Source organism: Microcaecilia unicolor, chromosome 12 (genome assembly GCF_901765095.1).
Source record: "Microcaecilia unicolor chromosome 12, aMicUni1.1, whole genome shotgun sequence".
NCBI classification, from domain to species: Eukaryota; Metazoa; Chordata; class Amphibia; order Gymnophiona; family Siphonopidae; genus Microcaecilia; species Microcaecilia unicolor.
Window position 1 is genome coordinate 32,914,052 of NC_044042.1, and position 17,921 is coordinate 32,931,972.

The 17,921-nt window shown below is 42.5% G+C and overlaps 1 protein-coding gene across 1 annotated transcript in view; it reads left to right on the forward strand.

Annotated features, from left to right (window-relative positions):
• Positions 1-16,847, forward strand: part of GRIK4 (glutamate ionotropic receptor kainate type subunit 4) — a 233,672-nt gene extending 216,825 nt beyond the window's left edge. Inside the window, exons 16-19 of the mRNA XM_030221274.1 lie at positions 408-633; positions 1,691-1,819; positions 15,033-15,151; positions 15,424-16,847. Coding sequence (XP_030077134.1) covers positions 408-633; positions 1,691-1,819; positions 15,033-15,151; positions 15,424-15,780 — 831 coding nt within the window. The 3' untranslated portion in view covers positions 15,781-16,847. The remainder of the gene's footprint in view (positions 1-407; positions 634-1,690; positions 1,820-15,032; positions 15,152-15,423) is intronic.
• The last annotated feature ends 1,074 nt before the right edge of the window (positions 16,848-17,921 follow it).

Below are 17,921 nucleotides of genomic sequence, written 5' to 3' on the forward strand. Positions count from 1 at the left end.
TTGGGTGAATTCTTAGCTGAAACCCTTCTAGCAGATTAGGCTTAGCTAAAAGTTCTCCTAAAAGTAACCTGCTGAAATTAACTGGTTATCTTGTCCACTCAGTAGGTTTTTGAAAATGGACTTTTAATTGGTCACTATAAGATAAACAGGGATGGTGATTGAGATGTTACAGTATAAAAATGACAACAACATGCATTTCAGCACAGAATAAACAGTTGGCTAATAGTTCAGAAAATCAAGGACATTAGAGACAGGAGCAAGAACAGGAAAATAGTGTCTCTTAAATGTGTAATTTTGGAAGAGGATGACAGATGGGGTCCATGCAGCTTAGGTATAACGTTTAAGCAGTTCTGGAAATGAAAGCAGCAGAAGTGACTTCCAACAAGGAACCTCATTTCTTATTGTAGAATTCCCGATACCAGACCTACCAACGGATGTGGAACTACATGTACTCAAAGCAGCCCAGTGTTTTTGTGAAGAGCACAGAAGAAGGGATCGCAAGGGTTCTGAATTCCAACTATGCATTCCTCTTGGAGTCCACTATGAATGAGTATTACCGCCAGCAAAACTGTAACCTGACCCAGATTGGCGGTCTCCTGGACACCAAGGGTTATGGAATCGGGATGCCAGTAGGTATGAAAGGAAACCCTGATGCAAACATATAGCCATATTCACAAATTTCTACAAAGCTTGCGGTACTGAAACAACTTCATAGGTAAACTGATTTACTTGAGACAAGCAGGTAGAAATATGAGCTCTGCTCTGGGCACAAAGCTTAGGGCCCTGTTTACTAAGCCAGGTTTTAGGCGCATTAGCATTTTTAAAACTCGTTAACTATGTACACGCGTTAACTGTGCAATCACCTACAATATCCCTATAGGCACCTACACGATTAGAGCACGTGCTAATTGTAGGCACGTTTAAAATGCTAACGCGCCTTAGTAAGGAACAGGGCCCTTAATGCGGTGGAGATAGGGGCCAGATTCAGTAAATGACACCCAAAGACAGGCACCATTATGAGCTGCGCTATAATAATATTTGTTCTGTAATGGGCACTCCATGCAGAGTTCCCTTTACAGAATAGTGGCTTGACATGCTTCCCATGCTTAACTTTGAGTACTTACACCTGCCAAAATCTGGTGCAAATGTTCGTACCCAACTGATGGCAGTTGGGCAAGCAAATCCAAGTATTCTATTACATTGCACTTAATTAAAACAAGTTCAACGTGGCCACGTTTCGCCCAGCTATTTTTAACTGTTTTGAATTTTTAAGTTTTTTTATTGACCTGATTTATGCTATGTTTCAGTTGTTAACCCCTGACGCAGCCCCTAGCCAGGAGAAATGTGGCCACATCGAGCATGTTTTAATAAACCTTGTGATAAGAATCCTGGTGTTTGTCATCTGCATTCTTCTTGCACACTAGATTTTCAATGCTGCTGAAAATTCAGGTATGGCCGCAATCAGCACTACAAGATAAGCAGCTTTGAATATTGGGCTGGGAGTTCTCTGACATCTCCTCTTAGCCACTTTTGGCAAAAAATGGCCCTCGTCAAGATAGGCTCAAGAAGTGTAAAGCATCCTTCAGCTTGGGGATGCTTTCACCTGGTGAAACAATGAGCTACATTTCATTTCAAGTATCACATTCCACTTTAAAGAATCAGACACATATTGAATTCCCTTTTTCTGCAGGCTCTGTTTTTCGTGACGAATTTGATCTGGCAATTCTCCAATTGCAAGAGAACAACCGCCTGGAGATTTTAAAGCAGAAATGGTGGGAAGGGGGGAAATGCCCTAAAGAAGAGGATCATAGGGCAAAAGGTAAAACCATTGATGTTACTATATCAGCGCAACAGCATTTCACAAAAACATTTTAGTTCATAATGGTGCTCATTTTCAAAGCATATAGACTTATAAAGTTAAGTGGAGCATTTTCGATATGACGTTTAAGTCGGACTTTGGACATTTTGCACTAAACATCCAAAGTCCAATAGGAAGTGTAGCTATTTTTGAAAAAGCAAAACGTAATTTTTTTTAATACCGTTTGTAACAAGTTTTGTGCTCTGTGCATTTATCTTGTCAGGCCATTTTCGGGGGGGGAACCCCCCCCCTCACACAAGTGGAAAAAAGAGCGAAAATCAAGCCATTGGGATATAAGAGGGGCTAGCATTTTTAGCAGACTGGTCCCCCAGACATCCCAAGAGAGCAATGGGGCACTGCTGTGGACTTCATATAAATGCTCCCAGGTACACATCTCACCGTTGCTCCTTTATCTTGTCTGCTGAGCCCTCCAAAACCCACCAAAAACCCACTATTCCCAACTGTACACCACTACAATAGCCCATATGGGTGAAGGGGGCACCTATATGTGAGTACAGTAGGTTTCTGGTGGGATTTGGAGGGCTCGCAGTTTCCACTACCTATAACAGGTTGGAGGAGGTATGGACCTAAGTCCACCTGTCTACAGTGGACTGCACCCACCACTACACTACTCTAGGGACCTGCTTGCTGCTCTAATGGACCTGGCTATAACATCTGAAGCTGTCATAGAGGCAGCTGTGTATTACTTTTATCCACATTTTTGTTGGGGTGGGAGGGGGTCATCCCTGAATCCCTCCAGTGGTCATTTAGGGCACCTTTTTGTGTCTTATTTGTTAGAAAAACAGGTCTAGACCAAAACGTTGCCCTAGATATTTTGGTTTTGTTCCGTTATGGCTGCAACACCTCCAAGTGTTAGGCACGTCCTAATCCCACCTTCGAAACCCCCCCTTGTGATTTGGATGCATTGCAGTCAAAATGCATAGATAGAAGTCTGCAAAACAGGTTTCGAAAATACCAATTTGGACATTTTGAGAAGTCGTCTGTCCAAATGGTGCTTTATGACACTTTTTGGACTTCTTTTCTCTTTCGAAAATGAGCCCCATTGTAACCTATGTAACTTTGTAAGGCTGTGTGCTTTGAAATTGAGCCTTTTAGTCAGGGGTGTGCTAGTAAATATTTAACAACAGGCTCTCTCTCCGGGTGTAGCCAGCCCTGCAATTTGGGGGAGCCGGGGTGGACTGGCAGGGGTAACACATGCTTCTCCCCCCCCCTCCCCCCTATCCTCGTACAGGCATGCACAAGAAGTCCCAGCCTGCTGCTCAGAGCTGGAAACAAGGAGTGGGGAGCAGCAGCAGCATTTGCTAGCAAAGTAAAGGAGAATTCAGGAGCCAGTTGTTAAAATAGCCTTGGTGGGGGGGGCTACTTTAACCACCGGCTCCCAAAATTCTTAAAAACTTAACAAACAGCTCTCGCGAGCCCGTGAGAGCCTTCTCCAGCACACCATTGCTCTTAGTGTACTATAATGATAAATAAGGAAAAGCATTCAACATACCCCATGTGGAAAAGGAGAAGCATCATGGATCCTCCACCAAAAAAAAACTATAGAGGCGTTTGCCTTCCTCATCTATACTAGCCATGGTGTGGCATGTAGCAACTTCATGTCAATCTGGAGCCTCAATCCCCCCCCCCCCCCCCCCCCCCCGCAAATGTAGATGCCAGTGGTTCCCAAACCTGAGCCTGGAGGCTCTCCAGCCAGTCAGGTTTTTGTGATATCCACAATGAATATTCATAAGGGAGGTCTGCATACAATTGAGGCAGTGCATGCAGATCTATCTCATGAATATTCATTGCGGATATCCCAAAAACCTGACTGGCTGGGGTGCCTCAAGGACCAGGTTTGGGAACCACTGGTATATGCTTTGTGAAGGACTGCATCAGCACCTTAATACCCGGGGCTGCAGAGCTGATAGCCCTTTGATGCTCCGTTATAGGTAACCATCTTTTGCTCTGTGAGATCCGAGTCCCTTGCCCATAAAATTTTTATTGTTAATTTATAGCTGCAACAAGCTATTTAAACTCAGACTTGCGCAGGAGAGAGCTGTTGTGTTTATACCTAATTAATTAGTTTATTTCAGCAGGCTAGCTAAGATTTGACATAAAAAAGATGATATTAAAAGAGCTATTGTATGAGCTGAGTGGAAAATGATTTGGGAATAATGTTTTGAAGCAATGGGATTCTGCGTTTCAAATGGCAAAAATCAGTGGGCTGTGCCGTACTGCCACAATACTTTGACATAATTCACTAACAAGGACTGAATATTTACAAACAATTCCGTGCTCCTTAACTGCTTACAATTATACATAATTCCAGGCTATTACAGCATCCTCGCCATCAATCATAAATGTGCAGTAATTCCTTAGTTATTCTGCTACCGTTTACTATTGCTTTGGTAGTGAACACCTTTGAAAAAGGTGGCCCCACTGTCACGGACTGCATTGAACACGATAAGCGAGTGGGGATGCATAAACTGTTGCAGTAAATATCTTGAAGATACCCAGTGAAGAGCAGCACCAGTGGACCCAAGAAGCAAAACCAGAAAGGAAAGAGACTAAATATCACATTTAGGGATCCTTTTTACTAAGCTGCAGTAAGCACTAATGGATGCTTACCACAGTTTAAAATCCACTACTATGGGGTGCGCTCAGGAATCTAACGATAGTTTTGGGATCAGTGCACACTTCCCACTTACTAAAAAATAGATGGAGGGCGTGCAGGGGGGTAGAGAGTAGGCGTGTTCTACGCTAATTGGTTAGCGCAGCTACATTGGGCATGCCTAACACTTGGACATCCTTGACCCATAATTGAAAAAAACAAGGACATCCCTGACGAACACTTGAACGTTTTCATCCGGACCTGTTTTTATTACGACTAAGGCACAAAAAAGTGCCCGAAATGACCAGATGACCAACCTAGAGAATCAGGGATGACCTCCCTTTACTCCCCCAGTGGTCACTAACCCCCTCCCAGCCTGAAAAAACATCTTTAAAAATATGTCGTGCCAGCCTCAAATATCATACTCAGGTCCATGACAGCGCGTGCAGGTCCCAGGAGCAGTTTTAGTGGGTGCTGCAGTGCACTTCAGACAGGCGGACCCAGGCCCATACCCCCCCTACCTGTTACATTGTGGAGGAAACAGCGAGCCCTCCAGAACCCACCACAAGCCCACTGTACCCACATATAGGTGCCCCCTTCGCCCATAAGGGCTATAGTAGTGGTGTACTGTTGTGGGTTTGGGGGGGCTCAGCACACAACTAAGGGAGCTATGTTCCTGGGAGCATTTTATGAAGTCCACTGCAGTGCCCCTTAGGGTGCCCGGTTGGTGTCCTGGCATGTCAGAGGGACCAGTGCACTAGAAATGCTGGCTCCTCCCATGTCCAAATGGCTTGCATTCGGACGTTTTTGACTTGGACGTCTTTGGTTTCGAAAATCGCCAAAAGTCAAAGACGTCCAATTCTAGGGACGTCCAAATTTAAGGATTTGGACGTCTCTGACGGTATTGTCGAAACGAAAGATGGACGTCCATCTTTTTTCGAAAATTCGGTTTTCCCTGCCCCCCCCTCCCCCCACCCACCCCCCCCCCCCCCCCCCCCCCACCCCCGGATTTGGAAGTTTTAAAAAGACGTCCAAATCGCAACTTGGACGTTTCTTTTGAAAATGCCCCTCTATGTCAGCTATGCTTCTCACTTTCTTTGTTCACTTAAGGCTTTTGACTCTAAAATCAAAAGAAAAAAAAAATGTGGAGGCAGAGAGTTTCAGTGCCTGTTCAGACTGTGGTTACAGAGTACAAATAGAGATGTAGTCGCCTCAGCAAAAGCAATGGCTTCTGATGTAGCAGTCAGAAGAGCCCTTTGACTTAAACACTGCTGTGCAGAAGTTTCATCTGAAACACATTTATTAAGAATTCCTTATGAAGGAGAAACATTTAGTCCTCGGCTTAAATAGATTGTCAGATATCTAACTGAGGGGAGGACAGCTCTTCCAGCGCAAGACAAGCCTGCAGTCACAGTTCAGCTCATTAGACTCCAACAAAAGAACTTTGGAAAGAAATCGGCTCAGACATGTCGCCCATACAGAATGTCAGACTCACTGAAATTTTTTTCTTTGTGGTTTCAGGGGGAAATCCTGTAAAATCAGAACAAATCTAACATAAACAGCAATGGTAACCGTCTTCCTCGCTTTTCACAGACATCTTGTTTAGGAGAAATGGGAAACTTCAATGCCAAATAGACATAATAATACAGTACAATATATCCATTTCTATTCCGCTAGAGACCATAAGATCACAGCGGATTACAATAATAAGAAGCTGGAAACAAAACCAGGAAGAGAACATCATCACTTGAAATCATAAAACAAACTATATCTTCATATGTAATATATAAAATCATTCAAAAAATTTCCATTCAAGAAATCTCTGAAACACTATAGTCTTCAGCTTCTTTCGAAAAGACATGTAAGTTCTCATTTTCAGGCTTACAAAGTTATATCACCTGTCAAAAAAACACAAATTATCAGGGAGGGTATTCCAAAGTTTCACCATCTGATACGGAAGGGATATTTTCCCATATTTTATCCCCTTTGGATTAGGAAAATAGAACCTCATAGAAGGTCTTATAGATCTCTTTCCATGACCCAACAATGGGGGCAAGAGTCAGACCATGTAAGACGCTGCTTGACCATACAATGACTTAAAAGTCGTTGCAAGTATTTTAAACATCGCTCTTTCCTCAAAGGGAAGCCAGTGCAGAGTGCACATTGACGGAGTAACTCTCTCGTATCTTGTGATAGAACATAATATCATGCTGCCGAATTCTATATTATTTGCAGTCCCTTAATCAAAGACTGTGAACAACCATTATAGACAGTATTACAAAAGCCTAGCTGTGTTAATAGTAAAGCCTGTACCAGTATCGCAGATTGTTCAAAATTAAGCAACGTCATGAATGCTTTTCTTGCTACATTGTTTACCTGGGGAAGTAAGAACATAGAATCAAATAATAAAGACTGGTTATTTTATAGAAGTATAACCTCATATTCAAAAGGGATAGATATGTTTCATGGCTGCTGCTAAACATATACGTCCCTCTAACCATTGATTTTCAGCAGTACTATACAGATAGCGCTACCAAAGGTCCCTCTAACACCCTGGCACTTCCAGAGCATACTGCAGAAAAGCTTGAAAGGGGATGGGATTTGATATACTGCCTTTCTGTGGTTACAATCAAAGCAGTTTATATATTATGGAGTCACAGGGATCTGTAGTGGGGATTGAACCCAGTTCCCCTGGTTCTCAGGCCACTGCACTAACCATTAGGCCACTCCTCCATTCGTAAGCTGTTCTGCTAATTCTGGTGGCAGTTCTATAAGTGGGCGCCTCCTTTTAGGTGCCCCAGTGCAGCAGGTGAACACCTTTTCTATAGCAGCACCTGGTCACCCCAAATTCCATTATTAGCTGGCATGCCTTAAATTTAGGTACCCAGTGTTACACCAGCCATAGACCTGGTATAAGTTGTGCACATACATAGAAACAGAGAGAATTGTAAGCAGATAAAGACTATATGGTCTATCCTGTCTGCCCATCCATGCCATGTACTCTCTCTATACTCCCTTACAGATCCTATATATTTGTCCCAAGCCAGTGGTGTAGCGAGGGCAGCTGCCACCCGGGGCGGTTCGCCGCTGTGCACCCCCCCCCCCCCCGGGTGCAGCATGACACCCTCACTCAGAGTGTCAACCCTCCCCCTTCGGCGCATCACCCAAGCCCCCCCCCCACCGAGTGCATTCTTGCCTGCCGTGCGCACGCCGCTGGGGGTGGTGTCGGTTCCGCTGGTTCCCTGCTCCCTCTGCCCGGAACAGGAAGTAACCTGTTCCAGGGCAGAGGGAGCAGGGAACCAGCGGAGCCGACACCCCCCCAGCGGCGTGCACCCGGGGCAGATCGCCCCCACTGCCCCACCCTTGCTACGCCACTGTCCCAAGCTCTTTTGAATTCAGATACTGTTTTTGTCTTCACCACTTCCACTGGGAGGCTGTTCCACAAATTCTCCACCCTTTCTGTGAAGAAGTATTTCCTCAGGATACTTCTGAGTCTAACCCCTTTCACCTCCATCCTATGTCCCCTTGTTCCAGAGCTTCCTTTCAATTGAAAGAGACTCACCTCCTATGCATGTATGTATTTAACTCTCTACTATATCTCCCCTCTCCTGCCTTTCTTCCAAAGGACGCATATCGAGATCTTTAAGTCTGTCCCCATACGCTTTATGATGAAGACCACTGACCATTTTAGTAGCCGCCCTATGGACCAACTCCATCCTGTTTATATATTTTTCTGAAGGTGTGGTCTCCAGAACTATACACAGTATTCTAAATGAGCTCTCACCACAGCTTATACAGGAGCATCATCACCTCCATTCCTCTCCCTATGCACCCAAGCATCCTTCTAGCTTTTGACATCGCCTTTTCTATCTGTTTGGCCACCTTGAGGTCATCACATGTGATCATACCCCCAAGTCTCGTTCCTCTTTCATGCACAAAAGTCCTTCACCCCCTAAACTGAATCGTTCCCTCAGGTGTTTGCAGCCGAAATGCATGGCCCTGCATTTTTTAGCACTAGCTGCCAAATTCCAGACCATTCCTCTAGCTTTGCTAAGTCCTTCCTCACCATCATTTTTATTTTTTATTTTTTTTATTTATGTTAATTTATATACCGTATCTTATTGCATCTGCAAAACAGAACGGTTTACATATATATAAAAAAATTGGTATATACAAATAAACAGACATAGGAATTCCATTCATGACAGGAAAGCACAGCAATCAAGATAAACTACATAATAAATCAATACAAGTTAAAAATCTAATATCCAGTTAAGCTATCCCATTTTTCTTTGTCTTTTTGACCTTATCTCATTATGCTAAGTTCTGTTCTACGTAGCTTATAAAGAGAAAGGTTTTCAGAAGTTTTCGGTAATGGAGATAAGATTTCTCTAATCTGATCTCCTTTGGAAGGCTATTCCAAAGGGAGGGTGACAGGTAGAAAAAAGCCGATCTCCGTGTAGATTCCCACCTAGCCTTAGTAAGAGGGGGAATGACTAACCTGTTATCTGTTAGGGATCTGAGAGTTCGCATAGCGGTGTAGGGGATTGTTAAATTCGACAAGTAGCTAGGGTTTAATGTGTGAAAGGCTTTGTGTGTCAGGACAAGAGCCTTAAACTTTATTCTTGCTTCGACCGGGAGCCAGTGCAGATGATGCAATAAAGGTGTTGCTCGATCATCCCTCCGGGCCCTACAGATCATACGTGCTGCTGTATTTTGAATTCTTTGTAATCGCTTTAAGTTTGCTTGAGTAATCCCAGCATATACAATGTTACAGTAGTCTAAACGTGAAGTAATATATGCCGATGTCAGCGTTTTGAGAGAGTCCTTACTTATTGAATTTCTGACTGACCGAAGCCGTCTCAGATGAAAGAAAGATTTTTTCACTACATCGGATACTTGTTCCTCAAAGGTCAATGCGGAATCAATAATGACCCCGAGATATCTGAAAGACTTAACTGTTGGAATATTCTGACCAAATAGCACAGGTACCACAGAGGGATATGTGCCTTGCCCTACTATCCAAGATGTAGTAGTCTTATCCGGGTTCAGTACCAGCTGATGTGTTGTCAACCAGTCTGCTACTTTATCCAAGCATATTTGAATGGGTGTAAGATCTATGTTCGATGGTCTAACATAATGGATAAGCAAAAAATCATCTGCATATGAGTAAAAACTTATACCCATTGTTTGAATGAGGAGCGCCAGGGGACTGATGAATAGGTTGAACAGTAGTGGAGATAAGACCGAGCCCTGAGGAACTCCACATGATAAGTTGTAGGATCTAGAACAGGATTGCTGCTGAACTACTTTAAATGAACGATTCGTTAGGAAGGATATAAACCATTTCATAGTTGTCCCTGAAATACCAATCTCACTCAATCTATCAATGAGTAAGTTGTGATTGATTAGGTCGAAGGCCGCAGACAAATCTAATGAAACTACCAGGGCAATATAACCGAGTTCTAATTTTGCATGGATTTCACTTAACAGTGAAGTCAGAATAGTCTCTGTACTGTGACCTTTCCTGAAACCCGATTGTCTGGGATGTAACAAATTTTTTGAATCTACATAAGTTTGCAACTGTCTAAATACTACTGTCTCTATAACTTTGGATAGAAAAGGAAGATTAGAGACTGGTCTATAGTTAGAAGGTAATAAGGGATCCAATGAGGCTTTCTTTAGACTAGATTTTACTAGCGCTTCTTTCAAAATAGTGGGAACTATCCCATCAGAAAGGCTCAACATGACAATTGAGTACATAAACTGCTGGACTTCTAGCGAGTGTTTTTTCAACCATGCAGAAGGTATAGGATCCAACGAACTATAAGTAGGAGATAAACCTGCAACCAAGGTATATAATGATTCGGCAGACGGAATTTCAAAATCCTTCCAAGGTACCAATAGTTGTGAACTTGGGGAGTTGTCAGAATGACCGAGCCTTGGTACCCTTGGGAAGAGGGCTCTTAGTTTCTCGATTTTAGAGCTAAAGAACTTTGCTAGAGTTTCAGAGTCAATAGTAGGCGATTCTCTCTTTTCGTTAGTTATTGTTGTCAAACGTTTCATAATTTGAAACAGTTTTTTCTGCGAACTGGCTGCTTCTTTTATCTCTTTTGAGAAGTACGTAGTTTTAGCATCCTTTAATTGTGATAAATAGTATTTTTTACACTGTTTGCACTTTTCTTGTAATTCTGCGGTCTTATGCTTACGCCATTGGCGTTCAGCTCTACGTACCTGTTGTTTACATAATTTTAATCCTGGATGGTACCAAGGTTGGGAACGTTTCATTGTTATATTAATTGTTTTTTCCGGTGCAATATCGTCAAGGGCTGCTGAAAGAACTTGGTTCCATATTTTGATTTGGTCATCTATTGGGTGTGTATCAAAATTTAGTGGGAACTTATTTGCTAAAGAAGGTAAAGATGTCAAATCGATTTTATTTAGACTCCTGGTTTTAATTTGAGCTGGTTCAGCATTATGTAATAACTGTGGTATTAATAAGTAGAATTGAAGAAGGTAATGGTCTGACCAAGATACCAGAGTTAGTACGATTTTTGAACATTTTACTTCATCCAATTTGTGTGTCATTACCAAATCTAATGTATGACCCGCGATATGAGTTGATCCATTCACATGTTGTTTTAGATCAATATCATGTAAAAAATTTGAAAATCTAGCTGAACGCAGGTTCGATTTGTCATCTAGATGAACATTAAAATCACCTAATATTAAAAGATTTGGGAACCTGATTGCAGCATCTACAAGTGATTGATAGATGTGGTCCCACCCCACTGCCGTAGTGGACGGAGCACAGTAGTAAAGTAGTACATGAAAAGTAGACCTAGCTGTACTAAATTTTAATAAAAGAAGTTCAGGATAAGAAAGTCTGTGATCTCTGATTTCCTGAACCTTAAAGTCCGATTTAAATATTAGAGCCAACCCCCCACCTCTTCTCCCTACACGTGACGAATAACTGACCGAATAACCTGAGGGTAGACATTGAAAGAGATAAGATTCTTCCCCTGATAAAAGCCATGTCTCTGTAATGGCAAATAAGTCAAGTTGATATAAGTTACAAAGGTCCAAAATATATGTAAACTTGCTCTTAAGAGATCTACAATTAATTAAGGCTACAGATAAAGAAGATACTGGGAGAGCACTATCTGGAACTATATTATTATTTAAGGTGACTGGCGTTAAATAACGGAAGTTGTTATCCTTACAAAAAGACAAGGTATTCTGATTTGCACGCCAACTCCATTGTACTGGGATATATGCTGTATCCTGCATACCCTCAGGTGCTATTAAAAGCAGTAATTTAGTGTTCCAGAGGCACAGCAAGATGAAGACAAAAAGCTTCATTATTTGTTCCCCTGTTACACACCCCAAGGAGCGTACCTGCTCCTCAGGTGCGCTCCTCCGGCGCGCACCCGACGCGCGCGCCGCAGCGGCACGAGCGCCGCTGCTACTCAGTTTAAATAAGATTCAACTTGCTTTTGATTGGAGATAGTGACGTGCAGGTCACGTTACTCCGCCCAGAAAAACGTCAGCTGGTAGGCAGATGGGTAACGCCGATTAAAAGGTGAAAATCTAAACATATAAAATAATACAAAGCAAAATAAAAACACTTTGCCACAGTTTAAACAGCTTTAAAAGCTCACATTCAGTCCAATTATCTCAGGTCTCTTTGCAGCACGAGCGCCGCTGCTACTCAGTTTAAATAAGATTCAACTTGCTTTTGATTGGAGATAGTTGGTATCAACCGCAAAGAGGCAAACCTTCAGCAATATTGCTTACAAAAATGTTAAACTGGTACTCTATAAGCAAAGATTCTGTGGGATTTACACGTACTTTTTATTAAAGAAAGATCAAGGGACCTACCAGCATTGGAAGATGAGAGGAAATGCTCAGCGGACTGATGACTACAAGAACAGGAACAACTAATAAGTTATACTAAACAATTTACTTTAATCCTTATGTCAAATAAGGTCTATCTATAGTCGATGACATAATGTATGTTACAATCCTATCTATCACTCAGGAACTTATATGCTATACCATAACGTATTCTTCTTTACCATGTATGTATGCGCCTTAATGCAATGCCTTTGTAACTCTGCTACCCGGAAATGGCAACCGCCATTACGGCAAATGTAAGCCACATTGAGCCTGCAAATCGGTGGGAAAATGTGGGATACAAATGCTACAAATAAATAAATTAAATAAATAAAACTGGTGCATTTCTTTCCTTCCCTAGCCCCCCCCCCCCCCCCTCATTTAAATTGTATCAATTGCTCACCAGAGAAATGGGTAGTATAACATCACAAATTGCAACATTCAAGAACATTTTACAAATTGCCCTATATCCCTCCCACTCCCTGTCCTCCTCTACAAGCCGGGCTGTTCCTCCTGCCTCATCCCCAGCCCCCATTTTAATTGCATTAATTGTTCACCAGTAAAACAAGTAGTATAACACCACACATTGTAAAGCCCAAGCAACTTTTTAAATATTCAAGCACAAATTACCCCATGACCCTCCCTCCCCAATAGATGGTGCATTTCCACAGACATTTTAAAGCTCCTATCCAAGCCATGCTGGAACTGTTTATGAGTGAGCTAATGCAGAAGCAGTGGAGAATGGGCGAGAACTGCATCTTACAGTTAACATGGAAGCAATTAGTGTACATTAACTGTTAACCTGAGCAATTGCAGTTACTGCATATTTTAAACAACTCTTCCTGTGCATTAATTGAATAGAAAGCTGTTGGGAACATCCCCAACAGTTAGTACAGAGCTAGAGGCCTAAGTTTTAACTTCTAGGTTATTCCAGATAAAAGATTCAGACAAGTCATAGCAGCAGGCCTGAAGCAAGGCTCCATGAAGCCTACAGGTGGGTAACCTCTGTGCTAGGCAGGCAGGGTCAAACTTCCATTTGAGGGAAGTAGTACATAAGTGAAATTATAATCCCCCCAAAATGTTTAAGATCGTATCAAAAAGCAGAGGAGGCTGCTAGAAATGCATATTCATTCCCAGTAACCCCTTTTCACTGGTCTTCTAACCAATCCAGTTCCTCTGGTGTTTTGAAGGCTATCCTTGTGGCCATTCCCTCTGGGACTTTGGCCTTTAACTATTGACCCAATGTTCAGCCGGTGGCCACTGGAGTTATCCCTGGATATTCAATGCCAGGTCATGTCCGGGCTCCAGCATTGCAGTGAAAACACAGCCAATTATGTGCAGTATTCAGCATGTAACTGGCTTTGGGGCACCACATAAAGATAGAACTAACTTTTATTTATGCAGTTACCTCGTCCAGTTAATTGCTGACTCTGCCCCTGGAACGCCCCCAAAATAGACAGTTTTGGCTTGAGGGCTAACCAGATGCTTTCAGCGGTACAACTCCTTGTGAATGGAATCATTTAACATTGACACTACTATTGAGGCGTCACCTTTTGCAGCAAGCTTTTGCAATGTATTGAGCTGTTTTTGGATGGATTGGATATACCTTTGTGATTTTTGGTTTTTGTATAGTTTGTTTGTATGGTTGGTTGTGTATGTGTGTGTGTGTGGAATATTTGTTAATGTTTTATGATTAATATGTTTTGTATCCTGCCTTAAGTAAAGGCAGGTTATAAATAATAAATCTAAATTGAATCTAAGTGCTGCTGAATAGACCCAGTTAGCTCCAGAGAGGTGATTTAAATGGCCTGGACCCTCTCCTGACCATTTAAAGCATTTTAAATATCGGGCCCTATATTTTTAGGCAGGGCCGCCAAAACAGGGGGCAAAATTCCCCGGGCCCAGCACCAGGGTTTCTCTCTTTCTCCTCCTGACGTGACCCGTCACCTGAGTGATCGCATCCCGACAGGAGCAGGAGAGAGAAGGGGAGGACCCGCAGCTTCCTCCAGCGCTGCTCTTCTGCCCATTGCTGAGCGGCTGCTTTTCCTCTCAGGCGCGTATGCTCTGTTTCGAAACCGAGAATGTCCTGAGAGGAAAACCAGCCACAGGGGCGGGCAGGCAGTCAGTGCTTGAGGAAGACGTCTTCTGCTGGCGGGGCTTCAGTATCCCCGCCAGCAATCAGGGGGCGGCAGCGGATGACAATTTGGGGGGGCAGCGGTGGCCCTGCCCTGGGCTCGGTTCAGTCTCTCAGTGGCCCTGTTTTTAGGGTAGTGCACTGACCAGGGAATCTGACTCAGTTGATCTCCAGTTCAAATTCCACAGCAATGAGACCATTCCTGAGTAACAGGTGCTTCTCAACATATCAATAGATGTGCATGATCTAAATTAACTCTGTAGTGCATGCAGTGGAGCTTGAAAGTACACTGTAAAATCTTTACATTGTATGTTACCAACATGGAAAACGAGAAATGAATGAGCTGAGAGTCAGGCACCAGAGCCATGTAATCATAAGTATAAAGGTAAATGTTACAGTCCAAGGGAAAGGATGGTTATGAGAGATTTTTCTGCCCTCTCTTCCCACCATTGTCAAGCTCTAAGCCTTTTGCTAATGGCATATTCCTGAAGCAGTAAACAGAGCAATCAATATTTCTCTACTTTATTCAGGTCTGGGAATGGAGAATATTGGTGGAATATTTGTGGTTCTCATCTGTGGCTTAATTGCAGCAATATTTATGGCTATGCTGGAGTTCCTGTGGACTGTTCAACATACTGAGGAAACTGAGGTAAGGTCCTACATCTTTTGTGAGAAAGAAACAACTTTTGTTAAGGCTGCTCAGCTATAATGACAGATTAGGGAAATTCATTCAGAAGGGAAACAGGCCACTTTCCTTTATTTAAAGATGGCATTGAGAGTAAAAAAACATTATTTTCCAGGTGTTGCCAAAATCCTGAAATACCAAAAGCTGCAGAGCCAGTTAATTTAGGCGGTATAGTAAGTTTCATTAAACCATAAACCACTGATACTTTAAAGCTGCGGCACTCTCCTTTGTTGCAGGTTTCGGTTTGCCAGGAGATGATGACGGAACTACAGAATATCATTCTCTGCAAACAGAGCTTCCACCCTCGACGAAGACATGTGGGTATGGTACGGGCCCGCTCCACTATCCCAGAAGAACATCGAGTCCGCAACACATCCATTCTCAGTAACGGAAAACTGTGTGGGGGAAGCGGTCCAGATCCCTTAGCACAGCAAATCGCACAAGAAGCCGCGCTTGTGGCACGTGGCTGCACGCATATTCGTATCTGTCCTGAATGTCGAAGATTCCAGGGTCTGAGATCACGTCCATCCCCAGCCCCAAGTGAAGAAAGTTTAGACTGGGAGAAAACAACAAACAGCAGTGAACCAGAATAGAAGGGTAAAAGGACATCAGACAGGGATACTAAACCTGACATTTAGGATGTGAACCTGTAGCATTACAAACGTTTAAAAAAATTAGAACAGTCATGATGTTCAAAAAGCATCTGGTTGGAAAACTTAAATGGTCTCTTGAAAGTTCCACTGACCTGCATTCCAAACTTTAAAAAGAGTCACTGTCCAGGAGCACCAAGGCCTTTCAACAGCTGAGCCTTTCCATTTAAAGACTACAGAAGTGTACCAAATCTGCCCATACCAGCAGTGGAATTATTGTGCCAGTATCCCAAACTGGATGCAATTGCAGCATCATCTCCCACATTTTGAAGGGGGGGGGGGGGGGGAAAGGCTTCAGAAGGATGAGGATTTCTTTAGCTGATGGAGAGGGAGAAATGGATCATTTTTCTTGTTCACTCATCAGCAAGAGTCTGACCCCAGGAATAAACAACCTTCTTCCTCTGCAGTAACATCAGAAGGGACATGTTGGTTAAAGTCTAGATCAGGAGACAAAACCCAGGTGTCCATTAATGCAGTATAATGCCAAAAATGAAAAATCAGAGATCATGCACTTAGAGAGGCCTTGACATATCTAGACATTGGTGGGTTTCTGGGTCTTTTTAATTTAATTTTGCATTTATTTTTTTTTCTTATACTTTAAAGAAAGACTGTTTAGTGTGGTGAGGATGAAAGATATCCAATATCTAAGAAAAATGTTCTCTTCTACCATGATAGGGAGGAGGTGTGTTCCAGTCTATGCATTTCATTCTTGATTACAGAGAAAGTGGTGTGGACATGGAAAACTCTTCCTTTGGCATTTACCAGCATTAACAACAAAGCTACAGTGTGTTTCTTAACCAACAGAGAAAGCAGTTCCTGGGATAAGGGTTTATTACAACATATATTGAAAAGCACCTATGACCAGACCAGACCAGATCTTTAATGGGCTTTCAGAAAAAAAGACCTTCCTTCCTAACAATTTTCTTTCTGCTCAGTATCATGAAAATTTTGTAAAGTGTTTCAATTTCTGACAAAAAAAAATATATACAATTCTATGCAATTTCTGATTGTAAAATAAAAGTTCGGAGGAAAAATGAACTTGAATTCTAGAAGCTTCCTGTTTCTGAACTCTTTCTAGTATGAACATACCAGAGCAAGCAATGGTTCAACAGACATTGGGTCACTGGCTTGAATGGGTTGCAAAAAATGAGTCTGTGTGTGTTCAAAATACGATCCATCTTTTTTAAGTAGGGGTCTATCTATTCAAGCTCAATTTCAACTATCTCACAGTTATCTACTACAGTGGTCATTTCAAGGGAATTCTCCTTGTTGAACAGTTACAGAATTGTGATGGATTATATTCAGTATATTGCTGGCGAGTCATGGGTTAGTTTTCATGACCCATTGCTTGCTTTGGAATGTATTAATCTAAAACGTCTGCCTCATCATTTTGATTCTTTTTAAACTCACACATGTAATATTTTAAGAAAGCTGAGTGGAGGAGTAGCCTAGTGATTAGTGCAGCAGACTTTGATCCTGGGGAACTGAGTTCAATTCCCACTGCAGCTCCTTGTGACTCTGGGCAAGTCACTTAACCTTCCATTGCCCCAGGTACAAAATAAGTACCTGTATATATGTAAACTGCTTTTAATGTAGTTGCAAAATATCACAGAAAGGCGGTATATCAAGTCCCATTTCCCTTTCCCCCTTTCCCTTATGACATCACAATATCAGAAGTGAGCCAAGTAGCAGGCAATCAAGCCATTGTGACATCACTGATGAGGTTGGCTCTTATTGGTGGAATGAGTGGAGGAGTAGCCTAGTGATTAGTGCAGCAGACTTTGATCCTGGGGAACTGAGTTCAATTCCCACTGCAGCTCCTTGTGACTCTGGGCAAGTCACTTAACCTTCCATTGCCCCAGGTACAAAATAAGTAACTGTATATATGTAAACTGCTTTTAATGTAGTTGCAAAATATCACAGAAAGGCGGTATATCAAGTCCCATTTCCCTTATTCTGTTTGTCTGGAGCACAGTTCATCACAGGCCACTGGTGAGGTAAAACCAGTGGTTCACCCTGCAAAGACGGAGCCAGCAGGGTAAGGAAATGATTGCTCTATGTGAATAGCAAGCTTACACTACAAT